General features: G+C 39.4%; 2 protein-coding genes across 3 annotated transcripts in view; one reads left to right on the top strand and one right to left on the bottom strand.

Annotated features, from left to right (window-relative positions):
- The window catches only part of DTWD2 (DTW domain containing 2), a 169,452-nt gene extending 152,266 nt beyond the window's left edge, over positions 1-17,186 (bottom strand). Inside the window, exon 1 of the mRNA XM_039244954.1 lies at positions 17,138-17,186. Within this exon, the coding sequence (XP_039100885.1) occupies positions 17,138-17,142 (5 nt within the window). The 5' untranslated portion in view covers positions 17,143-17,186. The remainder of the gene's footprint in view (positions 1-17,137) is intronic.
- A 281-nt stretch (positions 17,187-17,467) lies between these two features.
- Positions 17,468-25,888, top strand: part of DMXL1 (Dmx like 1) — a 130,168-nt gene continuing 121,747 nt past the window's right edge. For both annotated transcript variants that reach the window (XM_039244948.1, XM_039244947.1), the window contains exon 1: positions 17,468-17,979. In XM_039244948.1, coding sequence (XP_039100879.1) covers positions 17,893-17,979 — 87 coding nt within the window. In that variant the 5' untranslated portion in view covers positions 17,468-17,892. The remainder of the gene's footprint in view (positions 17,980-25,888) is intronic.

Genomic DNA, 25,888 nt, shown 5'->3' with positions numbered 1-25,888 from the left:
TTTTTGAGAGAGAGATATAGAGATAGAGCAAGAGACAGACTGAGTGTGAGCAGGGGAGAGGCAGAGAGAGAGGGAGACATAGTCTGAAGCAGGCTCCAGGCTCTTTGCTGTCATTAGAGAGACAGACAGAGGGCTCGAACCCACAAACCAGGAGATTATGACCTGCGCAGAAACCAAGAGTTGGATGCTTAACTGACTGAACTACTCAGGGGCCCCTCTGTCTTTTACTTTTTAAAGTTTATTTTTTTATTAATTTTTAATTTAATTTTTATTAAAAAATTTTTAATTGTTATTTTCTTTTTTAAGTTATTTAATTTTGAAATAGAGAGACAGACAGTGTGAACAGGAAAGGGCAGAGAGAGAGAGAGAGAGAGAATCCAAAGCAGGCTCTGCATTGTCAGCACAGAGCCCACCTCCAGGCTTGATCTCAGGAACCCGTGAGATCAGGATCTGAGCCGATATCAAAAGTCTGACACTTAATCAACTGAGCCACCCAGGCACCCCCAATCTGCTGACCATTCTTAACTGGGCTCCTCCGAAGGTGAAGATCTCTCTGTCTCCAGAGCACTTCAAGGACTACCCCAAAGTTTATCTATTATCCTTGTAAACGTGAAAGCTTTTATCGAGCCAATAAGCTCTAGTGAGCACATTGAGTTCTGTCATCTGAGCATATTTTTCTTCTGGTAAAGGGTTATATTCTAGGACTAAAGTGACTTTGTTCTTTGTAGTTTATTTTACCTAACATTTTTCTGTTTTAGTTTTTCAGTATGACCCATCAGAAAAACCAAGGTGAAGTCGGCATTTTCTAGAAAGATTTCTCATAAACCTATTTAGGACACAGATTTCACAAACAGAGGTCAGATGGTCATGAATTTCCTCTTTTTTAGGTAATGGAAGGAAAGTAGCAGGATTTAAAGTATTATAACAATGATCAGAAATATGTAACAGAGCAGGTAATAGGATTTCATAGGAGGCAAGCCTCATTGCTAAGAAATGGGGTGTGTTTTTTAGTGAAAATCAAAGATTGTACAGCAGGAAGGAACATCAGATTTCAAGGAGGCTCCCCAGACAGGCTGCCTCTGGCAGTTTAGCCACTGTGGTCATTGTTATTACACAAACCACAATGAGAGGCTGTTGCAGGGCTCATTTTAACTTGCAAAAGTTTGGTTCATGTTTGGGTTCCCAAAGCGGAGGTTTCATTACCCAAGGACTTAATTAAGTCGTACAGCTGCTTTCAACAGACACTGTTTAAAAATATTGCTATTTGAAGAATTGGGAACCCACGATCTGAAAAAGAGAGCACCACTCAAGAATCTTCATGTGTCTTAGTTCCTGGCCTGATGAGCTTTTGAACAACCCATAAACTGTCAGAAGCAAAGGATTTATCTCTTCAAGATAAATCATATTGTAACTAAAGAACCTGACTGATAAAACTATAAATTCTCATTGGGAAACTTACAACCCTTCTGGTAAAACAGGAAGTAGACAGAAAGAATCACAGAAAAATTTACTGTCTTTGAGGTTTTGGTTGTAGAATTACGTTAAGTCGGAGTCTGACTGAGTCACATTCCAGGCATAATTGTCCAGGATAATTTTTGATTTTCCCTGGAAAAGGCAAACAAGCATTAACTATTTGGATATAAGGGAAATATCAAACAGTGGAAATTCCTGACTCTTCGATAGATATCAGAAAATAGCTCATGTCCCGAGACTCACCAGAAAATCCTTACCTTTTGTGTCCGCTATTTCTGAACTATAACATCCATGTAAACTATACAATGATTCATACCCAATACTAATCATCATGCCCCCTCCTGCTGGATGGAATTAAAAAAAAATGCTTTACGACAAACTTCAAAATCCCAATAAATATCTCAACTTTGCCCTTCCTTCTCCAAGACTGACTACAGTATTTTGAACTCTAGAATGTTCACCAAATTGGCAAGTCTTTCTGAGAGGGGGCATTTCCCACGATGAGTGGAAAACTATTGGGTTAGGGATGCCGGATTTCACATATAAAAATATAGGAAACTGTGATGCCTCGGTGGCTCAGTCAGCCTTGATTTTGGCTCAGGTTATGATCCCAGGGCTGTAGGGTTGAGCCCCATGTCGGGCTCTGCACTGAGTGTGGAGTCTAAGATTCTCTCTCTCTCTCCTTCTGCCACTCTCCTCTGCTCTCTGTCTCAAATAATAATAATAATTTAAAATATATACATATGGAACTACTCTCTAAAATACTATAATCCTTGATAAATGTCATTATACATTTGTCCATGCCCATAAAATATACAATACCAGGATGCCTGGGTGGCTCAGTAGGTTAAACGTCTGACTTTGGCTCAGGTCATGATCTCACAGTTCGTGGGTTCGAGCCCCGTGTCAGGCTCTGTGCTGACAGCTCAGAGCCTGAAGCCTGCTTTGGATTCTGTGTCTCCCTCTCTCTCTGATCCTCCCCTGTTCATGCTGTCTCTCTCTCACACAAATAAATAAAAAACATTTAAAAAATTTTTTTAAAAAGAAGGGAAAAATATACAATACCAAGAGTAAACTTTAATGTAAACTATCATCTTGATAGTTGTCAATGATAATGTGATAATGTGTCAATGTAGGTACATCAATTGTAGGAATTCTACTAGAAAGGAACATTCTGGTGATGGGAGAAGGTATGTATGTGTGAGGTATTGGGGGAAGAAATTCTCCTCTGTTTAAAGTTCTTCTGGCTTTTCTAGAAAGTCTGTCTAAATTGACATGAGACAGATTAACAAGAGAAAAAAACAGTTTAGTTATATGCACAGAGGCCTAATAATGAAATTAAGACCTAGAGAAATCACGAAGTCAGGCAGTTATACTTTTTAGATAAAGAGACAATCAGTGAAGTACTAACAAGACAAAGAAAACTGATGCTTGGGAGCTATTATTGTTAATGAATTCTACACAGTTTGGGCTGAGGTAGTAAATAGTAAAAAGCAGCAAGGTTTATTTATTATATAGCCTTCTTGGCACCAAATTCCCTGTCTCTGGTGATAAGGATGTCTCTTTACCTCCCGGCACAGGGAGGATACGTTTACATGGGAAGATTCATTTCCTACTTTACACTCTGATAAAGAGGGGTCAGAGTGTTCTTCTTGCACTGGCTGTTTGCTAAGTAATTTTTAATTCAAAATAATGAATATGCCAAAATGGCACATTTTGGGATGGCCTCCCCTTGGTCCCTATAGGGGAAGTGAGTATACGGAAAAACTCTATATCTTTCTCTAAATTTTGCTATATACCTAAAATTGCACTAAAAGAATAGTCATTAAAAAAAATACAGTAAGCCCTGTTAAATTTGAATTTCAGATAAATAACAAATTATTTTTTAGAATAAGTGTGTCCCACGTAATATTTAAAACATTCATGTACAACAAAAATAATCTGAACCACAGATTTAACTGGGCTTTATTTATTTTACTTGACAACCTTACTTCTAATACATGTAGGGTATTTCTGGCTGACATACTGTGAGATGCAGGCTCGTGGGTTGTGTAAGTACTACCGGGAAGAGCCAGGGACACTTAATGTTTAATTGAAACCTGCTCATATTGAAATTTCCTCAAGCAAATCTTTTTTGGGTTTATCATTCTTTTTTCCAGGGTGTAATGCAGCAGACAGCGTGGTTGCATACCCAAAGCCATTTCCAGCCCCCTCCTTTCTTGCACTTCTATCCTGAAAGCTAAAAAATCAGTTATTTATTTCCCAGCCTCCCTTAAATCTAGAGATTTGCATTGTGATCCATTTTTTATATTAAAACATAATAGGAAGTTTGCTTGGTAGATTGCTAGAAAGATTTTCTTCACTGGAAAAAGTAAATCAAAAGTGAGGAGAACACCTTTTTTTCCCCCATCCTTCCTGCTTTCCTGTTATGTTTTCTGATGAGGAAAAATTTGGAGCTGCTAAAACCAGCATGTGCCCATCAGGAGAATGCCTCCATTTTGGAACCCTATGACACAATTACGTGTCTTTATTATTTAAGCCACTGATCGTTGCATACTCTGTTATATACAACCTAAAAATCATTTATGTATTGGAATATTTAGTATAACCATCATGTTTGCATTTATTGATTAGGAAATGTGTGGTTACGGTCTTTTTGTTCCTTCCTGGAATGACTATAATAGAGTTGAATAGGTTTTGTGCAACCTAATATTTCGATGAGAAGTGAAAAGGGGAACACATAGACAATTGCAATGACTCCATATACAAGGAACATTCAGGGGACCTGTAACTGGAAACTGCCATGCAAGGGCACCTGGGTGGCTCAGTCAGTTAAGCATCTGACTTTTTTTTTTTTTAATATTTATTTATTTTTGGGAGAGCACAAGCGGGGATGGGGCAGAGAGATGGGGACAGAGGATCTGAAGAGGGCTCTATACTGACAGGCTGACAGCAGTGAGCCCGGTGTGGGACTCAAACTCACGAACTGGGAGGTCATGACCTGAGCTGAAGTCGGCCACTCAAATGACTTAGCCACCCAGGTGTTCCAACCATATGACTCTTGATTTCAGCTCAGGTCATGATCTTAGGATCTTGAGATTGAGGCCTGTGCTCAGCCAGAGATTCTCTCTTTCACTCCCTCTTTGGTCCTCCCCCTGAATCCCATCCATCTCTCTCTCTCTCTCTCAAAAAAAGAAACTGCCATGTTCATAGTATTAAACTCAATATTTTGTTCATCTTATCCCATTTCTTAGATTCACTCCTTTGTTTAGAATTACTTGTTCTAGTTCTATGAAAATTGCTGTTGTTATTTTGATAGGGATCACATTGAATGTGTAGATTGATTTAGGACATTTTAACAATATTTGTTCTTCCAACCCATGAGCATGGACTGTCTTTCCATTTCTCTGTGTACATTCATTCCTTTTTAAAATAGTTTTAATGATGGGGCACCTGGGTGGCTCAGTCGGTTGAGCGTCTGACTTTGGCTCAGGTCATGACGTCATAGTTTGTGAGTTCCAGTCCCACATGGGGCTCACTGCTGTCAGTGCAGAGCCTGCTTCAGGTCCTCTGTGCCCCTCTCTCTGCTCCACCCATACCTTGCGCTTGTGCTCTCTCTCTCTCTCAAAAATAAACATAAAAAAAGAATTTGTATCTTACTTTGTAGAAAGACTTGACGACTATCAAGCTGAACCTTTATTACTTCACCTCCACCCTCTCTAGGTCTCTATTTCTACACTTACCATTTCCAAGTCCAATCCCTCCACCCTTGATTCCTTATATCATTGGTCTTTGCTCTGTTAAGAATCTTTTAAGTTGGGGCGCCTGGGTGGCTCAGTCGGTTAAGCGTCCAACTTCGGCTCAGGTCATGATCTCATGGTTCGTGGGTTCGAGCCCTGCGTTGGGCTCTGTGCTGACAGCTCAGAGCCTGAAGCCTGCTTCTGATTTTGTGTCTTCCCCATTCTCTGCCCCTCGCCTGCTCACTCTCTGTTTCTCTCTGTCTCAATAATAAATAAACATTAAAAAAAATTTTTTTTTCAAGTCTTTCTATTTGTGTAAGGAGCTAACTCTTAGATGAGTCTTTCCAAAGGAAGCATCAGCAGAGGGTGTTGACACAAATGAGGTTAGCTAAGCAGTGTGGTCAGTCAGCAAGAGGTCTGGGCAGGGCACAATTGCTGACTACTTGGAGACTGCAGGGCTTGGCAGGCTTAGGAAACTGAACAGGCTTTAAAGCCTCTTTCCAAGGTAGCAATCAAGGTCAGAAAAGCAAACTAATTAGACTCTTCAGGACAGTGGTCCAGAGCTAGAGCTAGAAAGAACTTGTTACTGAGTGAAACCTAGGAAACTACTGCCCTCTTACCTACCTTAGCCCAGGTATTCTCTAGTCAGCACCTTTCCTTGTCAGAACCTTCTACATACCAAGGAAATTTAAGTACTTCTTAATCTTTAACAAACAAAAAGATTTTAGAAGAAGTATGGAAGGCAGGAAAGAAAAAAGAAAGAAGGAAAAAAGGAAAGAGAAAGAAGATACTCCATCTTCATCTATTCAGGAGCCCTCAGTACCCAGTTCAGGTTCAAGGCTTGGCTGGAGGACTGTCTCTCATGGTGGGCTAATTCTTCAGAGCCTTGTACTTTTCTTCATAGTTTTCCTCTTTCAGGACCCAGCTTGAGGATAGGACAATGAATAGATACAAAGGCCAAGACAATTTATAGATACTGCTGCCAGTCAGTGAGTCTTTACATCCTCTCATGAGTTCCTGCAGGTCACCAATGACCTAAATCCTAAATCCAATGCTCTCTTCTTGGACTTAAATATCTTTTTACACTCTGAGCAGCAAACTTTTTTTTTTTCCAAGCAGCACTTCTTCTTTTTTTTTTTTTAATGTTTATTTTTGAGAGAGATAGAGATAGAGAGACAGAGCACAAGTAGGGGAGGGGCAGAGAGAAAAAGGGAGATACAGAATCCGAAGCAGGCTCCAGGCTCAGACGCAGGACTCGAACCCAGGAACTGTGAGATCATGACCTGAGCTGAAGTCGAAGGCTTAACCGACTGAGCCACCAGGAGCCCCAAGCAGCATACTTCTAAAAGCTCCTCTATGGTTCCTATATGACCTTCCCACCACCTGACTATATTAGGGCAGTTGACCCCTGACCACTACTTGGTAGTCACTAAGCTTTAGTTCTTGTTTCTCCACTGCTTGCTGTCTTTCTCTTTTCTCCCGGGGAAACTACCTCATTTCCTGAGGGTAAGCCCTTGACATATTACCAGCTGTGTAATCATTCCTGAGTTACAATCCATCTCCTTCTTACCCTGGATGTCATATGATTACTTCAAATTCACTTTTTAATTTTATTTATTTATTTATTTATTTATTTATTTATTTTGGTGGGGGGGGTGGGTCACACACAGAGAGAGAAAGAGACGGAGAGAGAATCCCAAGCAGGTTCCATGCTGTCAGCACAGAGCCCAACATGGGGCTAGAGCTCACAAACTGAGAGATCATGACCTGAGCCAAAATCAAGAGTTGGTCACTTAATCAACTAAGCCACCCAGGTGCCCCTGATTACTTCAAATTCAAAAATCGGCCTTGGCCTTACCCATCTAAAAAGGCTTTTCCTGCTATTTTGTCCCCATTGTTTTACTATATTAGTAAAATGGCATTTCCTTAGTCACCCAACTCAGTTAATCAAAAGCCTGTCTCCATTCTCACTTTTCTACAAGAAAAGGTCAAAATCTAGCCCTTCTTCTCCAGGGCTAGAGAAGAATTTCCTAAGAAGAATAGCAAGCAAACAAATGTATCATTGTAGACACCAAAGTTCATTATCTACAGTAAAAAGTTAGAAACATGTAAAAATATCATCCTATATTTTTTAAATTTCATTTTTTAAAACACAAACTTGCTGAGATTTTTATTTCAGAAATATATGCAGCAAAAGTGACCTTTTCATGTATAGTGAAAAGGCACTTCTTTTATCTACCTCGAGTTTTCGATAATCAGAAAGCCAAAGACCCTATTTACTGAAAATCCATTATTGATTCAGACAGACGTGCTTTAATTAAAGTACTATTTACAACTGGGAGCTCACTCACTCTCTATGAATTCTTTTGATCCAAGAACTATAATCAAAAGCCTCTGCACTGAGAATATGGCAGTTTTTCCAGAGCACAGGGAAAGAAAGGTACAGTAGCCATTTGAAACTTTAGCAATTTCAGATACAGAAATAAGGGTTTGTAGGAAGCTGTTTACTGAATTTTCTTCTTAAAAAGGTTCTCTGTTTTTTACCTCTGCTATAAAGAAAAGTAAAAATCAGCAGGTGAAATATATTCCTCATCTCTGCTTTCTTCTATTTGTTTAGAGTTCTGCCAGATGCTTTTCTGTGGAATTAATTTTCTACCTGGTGTCTATAATTCTTTTATTTTTCCCCTAAATCCTACTGGCAGCAATTGTACCATGTTAGACTTATACAGAGAGCACTTTTCAGGAATGGTATTCTTTTTGGCTTTTTTCCTATCTGATGTTCTCTCTGCTAATTCACATGCTAAAATTTTCCGAAGATTCATGGGGGTTGGCACTCTTGTGTGGTTGGAGTGTAAGTTATTGTATATTAACATTGGGACTCAAAGTGACAGAAATAGAATTAAAACTCAACCCCACTTAAGGAAAAAAAATAAAGCAGGCAGGGAAGATTTGGGAATCACATAATTGGGCAAGAAAGGCATGACACTGGACTGGACCAAGAGTTCAAGTGAGGTTGTCATGACATCCTCAGAGTTCCTACCAAAAATAGCACTTAGCTGATGTGCCTGGGTGACTCGGTTGGTTAAGCGTTTGACTTCAGCTCAGATTGGTTCATGGGTTTGAGCCCTGTGTAAGGCTTTGTGCTGACAGCTCAGAGCCTGGAGCCTGCTTTGGATTCTGTGTCTCCCTTTCTCTCTGACCCCCTCCCTCTCTTTCTCAAAAATAAGTAAACATAAATTTTAAAAAACTTTTTAAATAAAAAAACCCCAGAACTTAGCTCTACTGTTCTTTGTTCTTCCCTAAAACACTCAGTCATCATGTATGCTCAGGGATTCTGGTTCTTTCTTTAAACAATGCAAGAGGGGCACCTGGGTGGCTCAGTTGGTTAAGCATCCGACTTTGGCTCAGGTCATGATCTCATGGTTCGTGGGTCTGAGCCCCGTGTCGGGCTCTGTGCTGACAGCCAGCTCAGAGCCTGGAGCCTGTTTCAGATTCTTTGTCTCCCTCTCTCTCTGATCCTCCCCTGCTCATGCTGTCTCTCTCTCTCTCTCTCTCTCAGAAATAAATAAAACATTTTAAAAAATTAAAAACTATGCAAGAGCTCTCTGCTACCTGCAGTGGAAAGACCCCAGAGAAGGATTTTGACCCACCCAGCCGGGGTCCGTTCCTAAGTCAACTACAATGGCCAGGTAACCCAAGGTGAGCAGTACTGCCCAGCAATTAAGGGCACGCAGTCTGGTAGGATTTTGTTGATTTCTGTAACCTATTTCCAGTGTATTCTCCGACACTTGCCAGGCTCATAATCCTGTTTTCCTGAGAACTACCACTACCAACCCCCACTTCAGGGTAGGGCCCAGGAGTGTAAGCATTGACCAGAGAGAGGCAATTTAGGTTGTGTTCCTTTCATCCATTTCTCTCTAGTACCTATTTCTATTTCCCTAGGCAGAAGGAGGATGGCAAGATGGTAAAAATCAGGGTACACATAGTCCAATTCTTTCTAAATTTGGGATTATGTTTGAGAGTTCTTATGATGTGTCTGGGAGAACCACACTAGGCATCAGCAAATTTTTGGACTTGTACACTTGGCCATCACTTTTTCTGGTTTCTCTCATGAGGTTGTTTTTCCTCATGTGGTTGTTACTGACAAAGTTGTGCTGTTTTTAAAAACATTTGGGGGGGGGCACTTGGGTGGCTCAGATGGTTGAGCGTCAACTCTTGATTTCAGAGTCCTTTTTAGGAAGGGGAAGAGAAAATGTTTGGGGAAGATGGTTCTTCCTAATAGAGAAATCACTGAAGTGACTGACTTAGAGAGGTCATCTCATCTCCCCTGTCTCTTCTTACCTTGTCGGCGAGGAGGGAAGTCGTAGACTCTGACTGTGGTCACTTTGGGACTCAGGGGTCTTTGGAAAATACTTACACAGCCTTTGCAGCCCAAGAAATCTGAGTTCAAACCTTTGGGTGGTATGATCCAAATCAAATACAATCTTGGGCAATATATAGTTTCTTTTTAAGTTTAGGTTTCTTCACTTGTAATACAGAAATATGACCTTTATAGAGTTTGGTGAGATTTTTTAATTTTCATTTTTAAAGTATGTTTGTGCATTGGAGCCCCAAGTTGGGCTCTGTGCTGACAGTGCAGAACCTGCTTGGGATTTCCTCTCTGCCTCTCTTCTCGCTGCTCCTCCCTTGCTCATGCTCATGTGTCCGAGCATGTGCACTTTCTCTCTCTCAAGATAAATAAATTTACCAATATATATATATATTATTATTTTGTTAGATATTGGTGGATGATGTATGACTCAGCTTCACTCATCTTTATGCAGAAATAGCCTCACTTATATTGTATAATTAAAGGGGCCACTTACGTGGTTCTTACTGAGACACAGATTGCTTCAAGGGCACTTAGCTACGTTGTCTGAGGAAAAGAGGCTGGTAGTTTCTTTTGCTGGAAAATTTTATGTTCTACCTCATTAGTTATTCCATAACACATACATGGTTGAGTGCAACCACGGTTCCTGATAAGTTTGTTTTCCCCTCCGCATGCAACTTCAGTTTTCTTTGCTCAGAGAATATTTCAATATTTTGTAATTATTCCTTGCCATGCTTGAGAAACATTCCCACATTTCTGTTCATTAATTTACCTTCCTTACCTCTTCTCACCCTTCTAGATAGAAGGAAGTGGTATGCTCTGAAGATTTCCAAATCTTACTCCCCATTCTTTCTTCTTTTTTTAAGGCCATTTTTTAAAAAGTTTATTTATTTTGGGGCACCTGGGTGGCTCAGTTGGTTGAGGGTCTGACTTCGGCTCAGGATCTCATGGTCGTGGGTTCAAGCCCCGCATTGGGCTCTGTGCTGACAGCTAGCTCAGAGCCTGGAGCCTGCTTTGGATTCTTTGTCTCCCACTCTCTCTCTGACCCTCCCCTGCTCATGCTGCCTCTTTCTCTCTCTCTCTTTCTCTCTCTCTCTCAGAAACAAATAAAACATTAAAAAATTTAAAAAATAAAAGTTTATTTATTTTGAGAGAGAGAGTGAGTGTGTGCAGGAAGAGGGAGAGGAAGAGAGAGAGGGTTTTTTTTCCAGGCTATTTTTAAGAGAAGTTTTAATTTCTCAGAAAAATTAAGAGGAAGGAACAGAGATGTCCCAAATAGTCCTGCTCTCACATGCGTAGCTTCTTCACTACCAACATCCTCCTCCAGTGATACAGATTTTTAAATGTCTGTTTAATTTTGAAAGAGAGAGCAAGCAGGGCAGAGAGAAAGAGAGGGAGACAGAGGCCCCAAAGCAGGCTCTGTGCTGACGGCAGAGAACTGGGGCTTGAACTCATGAACCACGAGATCATGACTGGAGCCGAAGTCGGATGCTTGACTGACTGAGCTGTCCAGACACTCCCAGTGATAAACTTTTTTTTACAACCAATAAAACTACAGTGATGCATCATAATCACCCAAAGTTCATAGATTAGGGTTCACTCTTGATGGTATACATTCTGTAGGTTTGGACATGTATCCATCTTGATAGTATCATCCAGAATATTTTTAAAGCCTTTTGGAAAAAATCTCTGTGCACCACCAGTTCATCCCCCACCCTTGATCCCAGACAATCACTGATCTTTTCATTGCCTTCCTAGTTTTGCTTTTTTCAGAATTTCATTAAGTTGGAATGATACAATGTGTAGCCTTTTCAGACTAGCTTCTCTTACTTAGTAATATACATTTAAGATGCCTCCATGACTTATCATGGCTGAATAACTCATTTCTTTTTAGCACTGGCTAACGTTCCAGTGTTTGGATGTGCCACAATTTACTTACCCATTTATCTTCTAAAGTACATCTTGGTTGCTTCCATGGTGGGCAATTATAAATAACATTGTTATAAACATCTGTGTGCAGGATTTTGTGTAGACATTCATGTTCAACTCCTTTGGGTAAATACCAAGGAGCCTGACTGCTTGGTCAAATGGTAAGAGTTTATTTAGTTTGTAAGAAAGCACCAAACTAATTTCCAATATGACTGTACCATTTTGCAGTCCCACTAGGAATGAGGGAGAGTTCCTGTTGCTCCATATCCTCACCAGCATTTGCTGTTATCAGTGTTTCAGATTGTAGCTGTTCTAATAGATGTATAATAATATCGCAAGTTTCTTGTTTTCTTATTGTTGAGTTTCAGTAACAGTCTTTTATCAGCTATGTATTTTTTGCATCTATTTTCCTCCCAGTGTATGATTTGTTTTCTCATTCTCTTGACGTGTCTTTCACAGAGCAAAAGTTTTTATTTTAATGAAGTTCACCTTATCCATTGTTTCTTTCATGGATCATGCCCATGGTGTTATATTTAAGAAGTCAACATCAAACCCAAGCACCTCTAGGCTTCTCATATGTTATCTAGGAACTTCATAGTTTTGTGTTTTGCACTTAGGTCTGTGATCCATTTTTGAGTTACTTTTTGTGAAGGATATTTAAGGTCTGTGTCTAGATTAATTTTTGCACATCGTTGTTGGTTTTTTGCATTTGTTGCAAAGACTATCTTTGCCCCATTGTATTGCCTTTATTCCTTTGTCAAAGAGCTGTTGACTGTATTTATGTGGGTCTATTTCTGGGTTCTTTATTCTGTCTCTTTGATTTGTTTGTCTATTCTGTTGCCAATACCACATTGTCTTGATTGCTGTAGCTTTATAGTAATCTTTAAAATTGGTTACTGTCAGCCCTCCAACTTTGTTCTTCTTCAATATTGTGTTTGCTGGTTGTGGGTCTTTTTCATCTCTATAAAACTTTAGAATCAATTTGTCAGTATCCACAAAATAACTTGCTGGGATTTTCATTGGGATAGTCCCTTTTCTTCATCACTTTTCCAGAGTCTATTCCCTCAAGTTGCTCCTGCCTAAACAAAGCTCCCTCCTGCTGTCTCCCATATGGCCTCTCCTTTCTATACGGCCCCCCCTTTTTTTTCCAAACAAAAGCTCGTACATATTTATTACAAAACCAACCTGTTAGTGCAGAAGCATTAAACAATAAAGAAGCATTCCCCCAATAAAACATGTCTAGCTGTCCAGATGGTAGTGATATTTTCAGTGATATAGTAAGATGTAAATGATCTTGAAACAGCATAAGTGAGCGTCATCTCATGTGACTCCTTAGAGTCCCAAATTAGTCTTCTCCAATGTCTCCTCTTTGAGTTATACCTGATTGTACTACCAGTTTTCAGCCAAATCCATTGGGAAATGGGACAATTACATTTTTTTTCTTGGCCAAGAATTGTTTGATCTTCAGTCTTGTGAGAAGACACAGCAAAGAACAGTCAAGGGCACACACCACAATGGCAGAGAAACGGAGAGAGAGCAAAATCACATCTCTCAACTTCTACTTCCCTCTGAAGAAAAGCCCCAATAGGCATGAGGACAATCACAGTCTGATTAAAGCCACAACTGATGTTATGTGACTTACTGGTAATTCCAAGATTTTCCTAGAACTATTTGCCTTTAACCAGGTGAGTATCTACCTAATTGCATGAGTATCAGGAGTCTTTTGGTTGGAGATGTTTATTTTACCTTTCAACAAAGCATGGTGTTTATAGTTTGAGAGTGAGTCAATGTAAGGTCAGCTTTTCTTCCATCTTTAGGAAGGGGAAGAGAAAACTGTTTGGGGAAGATGACTCTTCGTACTAGAAAAATCACTGAAATAATTGACTTAGAGAAGTCATCTCACCTCCCCTGTCTCTTCTTACATTGTCAGCTAGGAGGGAAGTGGTAGACTCTGACTGTAGTCACTTTGGGACTCAGGGGTCTTTGGAAAACACTTACACAGCCTTTGCAGCCCATGAAATCTGAGTTCAAATCTTTGGGAGGTGATATGATACAAATTGAATACGATCTTGGGCAATATGTAGTTTCTTTTTAAGTTTAGGTTTCTTCACTTGTAATATAGAAATATGACCTTTATAGAGTTTGTTGAGATTTAAAAAATTTTTATTTTTAGAGTAGGCTTTCATGCCCAGCATGGAGCCCAACATGGAGCTTGAAATCATGACCCTGAGATTAAGACCTGAGCTGAGATTAAGAGTCAGACATTTAAACAACTGAGCCACCCAGGTGTCTTGAGAGTTTGTTGAGATTTAAATGAAATAAAACATACCTATGACAGTGTAGAGTGGGTGTTTAATAAATAGTTGCTTCTTATAAATAATTGCCCTTTAAATGCTTATGGGTGGAGAACTCTTCAGCTGAGCTAGTGAGCATAAACCAAGAGTATTTAATGGCAATCTCCAAATTTTAGAGGTGTTATAATTAATTTTTCTATAGTAACACTATTATAAATGATGATTAGGGTCCTATTTCATTGCTCAAATACCTAAATAACCTGTAGTATCCCGGATAGACTCTGCTATAGCAAAGTTGCATTATCAGTTCAGGCAGGTTCCTGGAGTAGTCAGTATCTTAGATGCACCAGAGACCCTCAAATCATTGTGATGAAATAGTAAGTTCAAAATGCTTGTGTGAAATTCCAGCAACACAGTTCCCCTAATTCAGCCTTAGATATAGGATGTGGGACTCTGTTTACTTCCAACCTCCTTCATCAACTGAGTGTTGGCAGTGGGGACAGAGCCCCAGTTGGTAGCTTCCATGGCACAGGCATTAGGAAGGTAGGAAGTTATATTAAGGAATTTAGGATGAGGGTGGCAAGGAGAAGGGTAATGACAAGAATTTCAGGAAATCAGGCATGATTCCTTCTCAGTCTTAGCTGGCTTCATATGTATTCCTTTTTTGCCTCCAAGGTCTCAGAGATTAGCCTGTTGCTGTTTACACTGTCACCACCCACGGAGTCTAAATAAATTCTTCCCACCCCTTTAAGACTAGAACTTCTCCTGCATTGTTCAATGGCTAGGTACACTTAACTCTGCCTTTGTAGAGTGAAAGCAGCCATAGATAATACCTAAATGACTATGTATGGCTGCATCCCAATAAAACTTTATTTAAGGACATGTGAAATTCATCTAATTTTCATGTGTCATTAAATATTCTTAAGTTAAAATTTTTTTAATGTTTATTTTTTTTTTGAGGGAGAGAGACAGAGTACAAGAGGGAGAGGGAGAAGAGAAAGAGAGAGAGAGAGAGAGAGAGAGAGAGAGAGATACACAGAATCAGAAGCAGGATCCAGATTCTGAGCTTTCAGCACAGAGCCTGATGCGGGGCTCAAACTCACAAACCATGAGATCATGACCTGAGCCGAAGTCAGACACTTATCCAACTGAGCAACCAGATGCCCCAAATATTATTCTTCAATTGACTTTTTTTATATTTAAAAATGTAAAAAGCATTCTTGGCTCAGGGTTGTATAACACCAGACAGTAGGCCAGAGTTTCAGTAGAAGAAAAAAGATAAACTACAAGCATTTTGTTGTTTCACTGAAACAGTTCATCTGCTTTCTATCAAAGACAGGTTGTGTAATGGGCAATTTAATAAAGTAGTAGAAGTATTTCTGATGAATAAGAAGCTTTTTCACTTGGTATTGTAGGGCCATAGTTTTAAGATAGACTAGAATGTCCTCAGAACTTTGGTGGCAATCTTAAGCATCCCTAGAAAGTTTGATTTGTGCTGGGGTTTGACACTATTTGGAAAACCTTAGAAAGAGTAAGAATATGTCATAAGGTTAGGTTTATTTAATGATAGTAATAATAGTAATAATGGCTAACATGTATTGAATTTTATGCACCAAACACTGTTCTCACTTAATCCTCATGATAATTAAATGAAGAAAGTCTACTTTTATCTCCTGTTTATAGATAAAGAAAGTAAAGCACAGAGAGATTAAATAACCTAAGTGAGTGGCAAGGCCAGAATTCAGACTCAGGGAGTCTAATTGAAGGCTGAAGGAATTTAATAAAAAGTAACAGATGTACTGAGTTGCAGGAATGAAAATGTTGACTGATTAAACTTGCTGATTTTACAGATGAGGAAAATGCGTCTGAAAGTTAACAAAACTTTTCCAGGGTCATATAGCCAATGTGAAATTAGGACTAGATTTTAGATTTCCTAACTCCTAGGTCACTTAATTTCTTTTATTCTGCTATACTGCATGCCCTAGAAAAGGAAAAACTGGGCAGGACAGAATGAGTAAACATGCTGGGCCAGATATACAATTTATGTGGGACACAGAAAACTCCATTTAGAGTCTAAAATATAATAGTAACTTAAAGCCACTCTGAATATTTTAAATTAATCAAAATACAGATCAGGTTGTAAGTATGTCAGACCTCAATAAAATAGTTTTTTTGAAAAAAAAAAAACAAATTAAGTTTTAAGTCTCTTATTTTTGTAAAGAGACTGGGATAAATAATGGAATTCATCTACATCTTTCAAATTGAAAAAGGGAGATGGCTCTAAAACCTGCTTTTTAAGTAACTTTCTGTTGCAAGATAAACTAAATGTACACATTGCAAAACATGTTGGCAAAGCATAAATAAAATTAATGCTCCTCCCGTCCCAGTATTAGTGTGAAAGTGTTTTTTTACCCCAGAAAAAGGATATAAAAATCAATTTAGCAGTTTTTTTTAAAGAAACTACTCCTTTTAGGTGGAGACTTCTTATCTACATTGACTCGTATAACATTTACTCAACGCCTGCATTGGAGCCGGCACTGCGTCCCACACTCCGAATACAGAGGCGAACCGGACATTCTGTACTTAAGAGGCTTAAATATACGGAAGGAGACATATAAGCAGACCTTTATCAATAATAACACACAGCGGGGCGCCTGGGTGGCTTAGTCGGTTAAGCGTCCGACTTTCGCTTTCATGATCTCGCGGTTCCTGGGTTCGTGCCCCGCGTCGGGCTCTGCGCTGACTGCCAGCTCGGAGCCTGGAGCCTGTTTCAGAGTCTGTGACTCCCTCTCTCTCTGACCCTCCCCTGCTCACGCGCTCTCTCTCTCTCTCCCCTAGAAATAAATAAATAAATAAATAAATAAATAAATAATAACACACAGCTTGTGTCAAAATACACTGAGTATCTAGCAGTTGCAACTGTGACACTAGTCATTTTGGAATCCTTAGGTTTTTCCCAAACAAACGCTCAACGGAGGGCTGCTGCAGTATTATTATCAGCACCAGTTCGAAAAGTATGTTAAGGAATACATAGGTGAAAACGCTTCATTTGAACACTTGTAGAGAATTTAAGTCTTTCAAAATAACCCTGTTTGGCGCGCTGGAAATGCAAGTAGGGATAGAAAAACCAGACGCTGGGAAAGAGACGCTAGACCGGTCACATTTACTCAGAGTCTACACGCCCCGCCTTCAAGGAGCGGTGCCTGTTGGGACTTGTAGTTTCTACCAGGAAGGAGGACACTGCAACTCCATTTATAATGCACTTTTCCCTTTCAAGCTTTCTGGCCCGACAGATTAAGTCCTAACCTAAGGCAACATTTGACAACTCTCACCTCATTCTGGGCTCACTGGGTTTCTGCTAGGCTCCTTATTTAGGAACAGACTCACTTAGACTCACTCACCAGCCTCAACGAGATTGGCCTGTCCTCACCGGTGGGCGGGGCCCTACGTGGACTGGAGCTCGGGATTGGTCAGCATTTGACTAGACGAGGCATTTTCGTAGCCACTTGCTGATTTGTAAACTGTGGTAAAAAAAAAAAAAGCATCCTTTACCGCAGTACCTACCCTCATCCCGGGAAGTCTCGCGATATTTCGGCTGCAGGGTCCTAGCGACGCGTAGTGAGCGGCAAAGGCCAGTGGGGGTGACGGGCACCGGAGCCGGGAAGGGACAGGTCAGGGGGAGAAGGCGAGCGCGTGCTGCCTGCGCCACTGGGATCCGTCAGGGCCAGCCACTCGGAGCCCAGGGGAAGTGTGTGGACGTCGCGGCCCTGCTGGCCGGTGAGTCGGCCCGGGGTCTCGGCCCTTGAGTCGACCCCGAGCTTCACCTGGGCCTGCCGCCGGCTGTGACAGGTGCGCTGACGAGCGCGGCGCTGCGCCCCCTCGGCGGCCCGCCCCCTCCGGGCCTCGCCCGCCAGGGCTCGGGATGAACTGCGGGCCGCGGCTGAGCGGCTCCGGCTCCTGGCGCCTGTCGCTGCCGCCGTCGCCGCCCAAGAGCGGCCGCCGCCCCTGAGGGAAGGAGAGAGGGAAGCGGCCGGCGACCCTGGGCATGAGCCGGACGCGGCGTCCGTTGCTGGAATAAGACGCAGACATGAACCTGCACCAGGTGCTGACCGGGGCTGTGAACCCTGGCGACCACTGCTTCTCCGTGGGCAGCGTCGGCGACCAGCGCTTCACGGTGAGTGAGGGAGGCTCCCGCGTCGCCCGTGGCCGGTCCGCGCCCCTGAGTCAGCCGGCATCGGCCCAGGACCACACGGGGCCGAGGCCGAGAACGCCTGGCCCCCTCCGCACTGGGATCCGCGGGTGCGCGCCCCTAGGACCCGGCGGTCCTGGCTTTTGAGAGCGAAGGAGGTAGAAACATGTCGGTCATCGAGGTACTGGCTCGGAAGTTAGAATGTTTCGTAGGATTTTTAAAGTTTCTAGGCTGACGTCCTTACACTGGAATGGTTTCCCCAAATCGTTTATCCAGAAGTCGTTGTTGTAATGTGTAGGAAGGCTTTTCGCTACCCGACTCCGTAGGCTTAAATTGTGAAATTTAGAAGGAGTTGGGATTGGTTTCATTCCTTTATACTAAGTTAAGGTCAAATATCTTGGTAGTTAAAAAAAAAAAAAAAAAGGTGGGCGTCTTAATCACTGATTGCTTGCTATCAACATCTAGCGCCGAGTAATACAGTGAAAACGGTGTTTTCATTTACTTTTCTTCAAATTCACCGATTAATAAGTTTGGAAAGAAAAAAGTATTTTTCATGAATAATTCGCACCCGCCATCCTTTGAATTCCATATATAGCAGTTTAGAAATCCTGGGAAACTTTTATTTATTTTGGATTGCTCACATCAGTTACTAAAAGTTTCGTTACAGTTTTTCAGTAAAACTTACCTGGTATGTATGTAGTGGTAGTTCCAGGTTAAGGTTGACTGAAAATGACTCGTTTTTCATTTGTCTTCCTCAGATATGGGAAGGAAGAGGGCCCCAAACTTAAGGCTGCTTAGAAGTATAGTGGCATTTTCTGCTTCAAAAAAAATTTTTTTTAATGTTTATTTTTGAGAGAGATAGAGACAGAGTGTGAGTGGGAAAAGGGCAGAGAGAGAGGGAGACACAGAATCCGAAAAAGGCTCCAGGCTCTGAGCTGTCAGCACAGAGCCTGATGCGGGGCTGGAACCCAGGAACCACGAGATCATGACCTGAGCTGAAGTCGGACGCTTGACCGACTGAGCCACCCTGGTACCCCGGCGTTTTCTGTTTTAACTGTAATTTTTAGAATAACTTCAAACTATAAGTCGGTATTGGATATGTAAACATGTATGTATATATATATAATGCTGAGGATATTTGCTACAACTTGTGTCACTATCTCTTGGTTGTAATGAAGAGTAAAACTTATTTTTACATAAACAAGTGACACAGAGTAGAAAACTTCACAGATCCCCCCAGATTTTCTTCTCTTATGAATTGTTACGGGATCTTTGTCGGTCAGAATAAATATGAGATTAAATAGTAGTCATGATTTAACATGGTAACAGGTATTCCAAACCTAAATTGTGCTTTTAGATCTGAGGCAACTAAGTATTTTGCTCCTAGAAACAGTTTGTACCTCCACCCTGGAGATATTCGTACACACCTTAGCTTGCACTTGACACTAGCTGCTTTTAGAGATTCTAATTCTAAATGTTAACCTAGTCTTAATAACTCAGGAGGAGATTAAATTCTAAGGGTCTCCCTAAACTATAACAGACTCTCTGTAGCTGGACACTGCTCTCTGCTCTTGCTGTTTAGATACAGGAAATAAATAGCATCCTACGGAGGTTTTCCTAGTGGGAGATTACAGGATGGTAACATCTCCTAAAGTTTTATGAGCGCTTTATCCAGTGTGAATTCTAACAACTTTCTCTAAGACTTTCAGAATCTATATAAGCCATAGGGTGAACTTCAAAGCACATAAGATAGACTGACCTATTAGACACCCAGAAGATCTCTCTAAGTGTATATAATACCTTGGTGAATGCCTCCATGTTATTTTAAAGAAGAGGTGAGGTAATGTGCCAGAGACTATATATGATTATTCTATACCATCATATAGCTCATTGCTCAGGTCTGCGACCTTATTTTAAAATCTGTTTCTGGGGCGCCTGGGGGCTCAGTTGGTTGGGCTTCCGACTTTGGCTCAGGTCATGATGTCAGTGTTCCGGGATTTGGGCCCCAAGCCAGGCTCTGCTCTGACAGCGAGGAGCCTGCTTTGGATTCTCTGACTCCCTCTCTCTGTGCCCTTGCCCTGCTCACACTCGTATGCTCTCTCAAAAATAAATAAACATTAAAAAATAGGGGGCACCTGGGTGGCTTAGTTGGTTTAGCATCTACCTCTTGATCTCAGCTTAGATCATGATTTTAGGGTTGTGAGTTCAAACCCACATCAGGCTCTAGGCTGATAGCATGCAGCCTGTTTGGGATTCTCTCTCCTCTCTCTGCCTCTACCCAACTCGTGCTTGTTGGCGCACGCACTCTCTCTCTCTGTCTCAAAATAAATAAACTTAAAAAAATTTTTTTAAGTAAGAAAATTTAAAAATCTTTAAAATCTGTTTCTCTAAGCTAGGCTTTAATCATCGCCTACCAAGCATACTGCAGATTTCTGCCAGATCTAAAAAAGTAGTCTAGTAAATTTGATAAAAATAAATTTTTGTTTGTTTAGTATAAAGAGATTCCGGCTCTCTGGAATTTGGGTGGTAGTTTAAGGATTAACAGTCATCTTCCTTTGTACCCAATCCATCTCTGACTCTTTAACATTAAGTTGGCAGTTCTGTCATAAACTAAGTTTTTTGCCTTCAGTTTCCTCGACACCATGTTCTTCTTAAATTTATCTCAAAGTTGTCTGTTTCTTTATGTTAATAAGCAAAATCTATTTATTATTTACTCCTTGAATTCTGTTTTTAACATTTTCCAATTTGGACTTGATAGGAAGATAACATTAATGGTAGTTGGTATATATGGACTAAAAAAAAAAAATCTGAATTGCTAGAGGGAGAGACATGAGATCTTCCTCTTGTAGGCCCCCTTGAAGAATGATTTTATTCCTCCTGGTACTTTATGCCTTTTGTGAAGACATCCTGTGTTTGTAATTCCTCCCTTTGCATGTTTGCAGATAACTGTTCTTGTTTTGAAGAATTACAAGAAATGAGATCCTGTTTGCTAAATAAAGTCTGACAGGTTTTAAATTGAAATTGAATGCCTACTCTCATGAATTCTGGATTTTAAAATACGCCCTTACTAATGCAGTTTGTTTGTCTTAAGTATTAAGTACATTTTTACTGCTTAAACTGGCATTGAATATTTTGACTTCCTTCTTAGTATGAGAACTTCTAGAAGGCAGTGACCATGTCTCTAATGCTGTCAAAGCACTTTATTTGTACTTTCATTGTATCATTAACCAGTATTGCTTTGTGTATGTCTCCCATGGTTTCATTCTGATCATCTAGAGCAGTGATTAAAGAACTGGTGACTCCTATTAGTAGAGACATTACTTGGATTTGATTTCCAGACTAGCTCCTTCCAGTTCTTTGTATATCCATGAGCAAGTTCTTTTATACTCTTTAAATTCCTTTTTTTCTTATCTGTTAAATAGGGACAAAGTGGTACTATTCATAGGGTTGTTACATGGGAAGTACTAAGTTTAGTGTTTATGTAAAACCCTCAAAAATGTCAATGATTATGAAATTCAAATCATGCTCATTCTAATGCTTGGCAAATAAATACTGGTTGAATTGATGAATAAGAGATAAAGAAGACATTGGAATATAATTAAAAATCGCTGTATTTTAAAATAGCTTTAATAATTTATATTTGAGCCCAAATAAAATATTTCTGTTAAAGTTTCTTTAGGGGCACCTGGGTCGCTCAGTCACGGGTTTGAGTCTTGATTTGGGCTCAGATTGTGATCTCGCTGTGGTGAGATCTGCCTCGGGCTCTGAGCTGACAGTGAGTAGCCTGCTTGAGATCCTCCCTCTCCCTCTCTGCCCCTCCCTGACTTGTGCGCACACTTTCTCTCTCTCTCTCTCTCTCTCTCTCATATAAATGAATAAACTTTAAAAAAGTTTCCTTTAAATTTTTCTAAGTTACTTGTTACGTGTTTTACCCTCAATATCAGGTGAACAACGGAGAAAAATTTCCTGTGTGCTAAGCAAAATTTCTTTATTTTTTCTTTATTTACCTGAATGCTTCCCTCACTTTTTTTTCCTTGTTAATTTTCTACTGCTTTTAGAGTGAAAATACGTGAGCAACCTGGTCCTGATCTGTTGAAAACTTTTGTTTTTAGAATAAAAACTATTTTGTTTATAAAGGACAAGTGATAAGTTAAAAAGAGTCACAGTTAATTGGAATCTAGATTTTCTAGTATTTCTGTGAATACTGATGACATATGCACTTTGATACACAGTAGATTGTTTTTTTCTTTTCATTTCATAGCTTATCTATAGTTAGTATTGAAACTGTGTTTTAAATGAAATGGAAAGGGAGGTAATTTGTAAGGGACAGATTGTGTTAATATTTAGGACTTCCTGTCTCTAGTTTGGAATTTAAACATCTTTGCTATAGAAGAGAAAGCAAACATGTTAGAGGTCCAGGTTCCCTTTTGTATTTGACAACCCAGTGTTTACAGCCAAGGGGACCCAGATTAGAAGTCAAAAGACTGACTGCAGCTATCCGGAGACAGCTGTTAGTAGAGAAATGGAGGCTGAATTAGCCTTCTCCTTCCAACACTTTCTGTCATAGTAAGCATCCTTTAGCTTTGTGTTTTGTTCATTCTAGGGAAATCTTTATAGGTGGGAGGCTAGAAAGGGTTTTTTTTTTTTTTTTTGGAAGGAGCTTGTGGGTCTTCCAAAAGTAGAGAGAATACAGGAGAGGAAAGTTTGATACTATTCATATCTGGAAAAAGATTTTTGTGATTTTCATGTGGCACCGTATGAGAACTACATTGGGCTTCTTTTTAAAAACGGTCCATTTTTAAATATTATATTTTAAATAGTATTCGTACTGTTAACATTACTGAAGCAGTACTGATTTTTTTTTTTTTTAATGTTTTATTTATTTCTAGGAGAGAGAGACAGCGTGAGCAGGGGAGGGTCAGAGAGAGAGGGAGTCACAGACAGAAACAGGCTCCAGGCTCTGAGCTGGCAGTCAGCACAGAGCCCGACGCGGGGCTCGAACCCACGAACCGCGAGATCATGACCTAAGCGAAAGTCGGACGCTCAACCGACTAAGCCACCCAGGCGCCCCGAAGCAGTACTGATTTTTAACATATGGTTAAACATGAGAGAAATGTTAATTACAACATACCAAACTCAAGTCATTTAACCAGGAAATATACCAGGAAGAAATTCCTTGGAATATATACCTGGTATGGTTGGTTAAAGGGAATCAGTGAAAATAAAAAATCTAAGTGTTTTACAGAAGTCACAAGGTTTCCAGTTTGAACACTGGCTGTTACAGTCTTGGATAATTTTGGAGCTTAGAATATTTGAGAAGGTTCTCTGCCAAAATTTAAAGTTAAAAATCATCATTATATGCTTGATAGCCTACGTATGAACTCAGTTTTTCCTATGCATCTTGTTTAGCTTCAAAATCGGTAAGCCTCTTATATTTATACATTATGTAAAAGAATTTTCATTTGGTAATTTAATTTTCATTGGTTAGTAATAGATTGTTCTGATTACAGATCTCTTGATACAAGTAGCTCATGTATCAGTTGTAATATATGCATATTAAATTTGAAGACCAAGTGATGTTATAGTTTATTTGATAAATCAGTGTTGTTGTTATTGTTTGATAACTTTACACAGTATAGTCAGGGCACCTTTGAGGATAATTTATTTTATCGAAATTTGTCAAACTAGTTTTAGATTTTTGTTTAGAAATACTGTGTATTGTATTACTCCTTAGGTTTCTATTTAAACCAGGTTGATTGATTATTTTAAGAATTTAGTGGTAAATACATAGCCCACTTTAAAGTGGTTTCATTTTTTTGGTGGGGGGCGGGCCTGATATAATTCCATGCTTATATCCTCATCATGTTGTATATACTCTAGAGATTGAATTAATTTTATATTTTTTAAAATTTTTATTTAGATTGAATTAATTTTAATAGTCTATTAGAACTATTCCTAAGAAGATATGTCTATTCTAAGTGATTTTGGGATGATACCTTGTTTGGGTTATCTTTACAGATTCATCTCTTTTTTTCCCCAGCTTTATTGAGACCTAACTGACATACATCATTATTTAAGGTATATAGTGTGAGGATTTGGATACAAGTATATATTGTGAAATGTTTATCACAGTAAGGCTAGTTAACATACCCTTTACATTACCTCATGACCGTTTTGTTGTTATGGTGAGAACATTAAAGCTTTACTCTCACAGCAACTTTGAAGGATATAATACTATATTGTTAACTCCAGTCACCATGCTGTACATTAGATCCCTGGAACTTATTTCTCTAACAGCTGAAAGTTGGTGTCCTTTGACCAGCATCTACCATCTCCCTCAACCCTCAGCCCCTGGCGACCACCATTCTATTCTCTATTTTTATTAGTATAATGTTTTTAGATCCTGTGTAAGGAATACATGTATAGCATATTTGTCTTTCTCTGTTTGATTTATTTCACTTAGTATTATGCTGTCAAGGTTGTCACAGATGTAAGGAATCTTTTTTTTTTTAATGGGTGAATACTATTCCATTGTGTATATATACCATATTTTCTTTATCCATTCGTCCATTTTGGACACTTAGGTTTTTTCCATATCTTGGCTATTGTGAATCTTGGCTATTGTGAATAATGCTGCCCTGAATATGGGAGTGCAGGTATTTCATTGAGATAGTCATTTCATCATCTTTGCATATATACCCAGAACTTTGCTAACTTGTATGGTACTTCTATTTTAAGAACCTTCATACTGTTTTCCATAGTATATACATTAGTTTACATTCCCAACAAGAGTGCACAAGAGTTTCTTTGGTCTGCATCTTCACCAACACTTATCATCTCTTGTCTTTTTGATGACAGCCTTTCATTAGAAAGGTGTGAAGTGATATCTCCTTGTGGTTTTGCTTTATATTTCCCTCATGATTAGTGATGAAAACTTTATTATGAAATAAATAATTAAATAATAAATAAATAAATACCTGTTAGCCACTTGTATGTCTTTTTTTGAAAAAAAAAAAAAAGACAGATTCAAGTTCTCTACTCATTTTTAATCAGACTGTGTTTTATTGATTTATATGAGTTCCTTATGTTTTGGATATTAACTCCTTATCAGAGTTGCAAACTTTTGTCCCATTCTGTAGGTTGCCTTTTCATTGTGTTAATGGTTTCTTTTGCTGTGCAGAAGCTTTTTAGTTTAATATAGTCCCCCTTGTTTATTATTTCTTTTGCTCCTCGTGTTCTTGATGTCATATCAAAAAACTCATCAATAAAGCCAATGTCAAGAAGTTTTTCCTCTATGTTTCCTTTTAGGAATTTCATGATTTCACGTCTTCCATTCAAGTCTATGATCCATTTTGAGTTGATTTTTGTGTATAAGGGTCCAGTTTTATTCTTTTGCATGTGGATGTGCAGTTTCTCATTACCATTTATTGAAAAGACTACCTTTTTGCATTATGTTTTCTTGGTGCCTTTGCTGAAGATTAGTTGACCATATGTGCATAGGTTTGTGTATGATCTCATGATTCTGTTCCTTTTGTCTATGTGCCTGTCTTTATGCCAGTATCATACTGTTTGATTTATATAGCTTTGTAATATAGTTTGAAATCACAAGTGTGAAGGCTTGAGCTTAGTTCTTGCTCAAGATTGCTTTGGTTATTTGTTTGGGGTCTTTTGTGGCTTCATATGAATTTTGGTTTTTTTTTCCTGTGAAAAATGCTGTTGGAATTTTGATAGGGATTGCATTGAATCTGTAGATTGCTTTGAGTACTGTGGACATTTTAACAATACTTTTCCATTCTAAGCACACAAAAATATTTTTCCTTTTTTTGTGTGTCATCTTGTTTCTTTAATCACTGTCTTATAGTTTTCAGTATATCTTTCACCTTTTTAAAATTTA

Source organism: Hyaena hyaena, unplaced genomic scaffold (genome assembly GCF_003009895.1).
Source record: "Hyaena hyaena isolate Hyena2069 unplaced genomic scaffold, ASM300989v1 scaffold_250, whole genome shotgun sequence".
NCBI classification, from domain to species: domain Eukaryota; kingdom Metazoa; phylum Chordata; class Mammalia; order Carnivora; family Hyaenidae; genus Hyaena; species Hyaena hyaena.
This window is presented reverse-complemented; position numbering and strand designations above follow the sequence as displayed.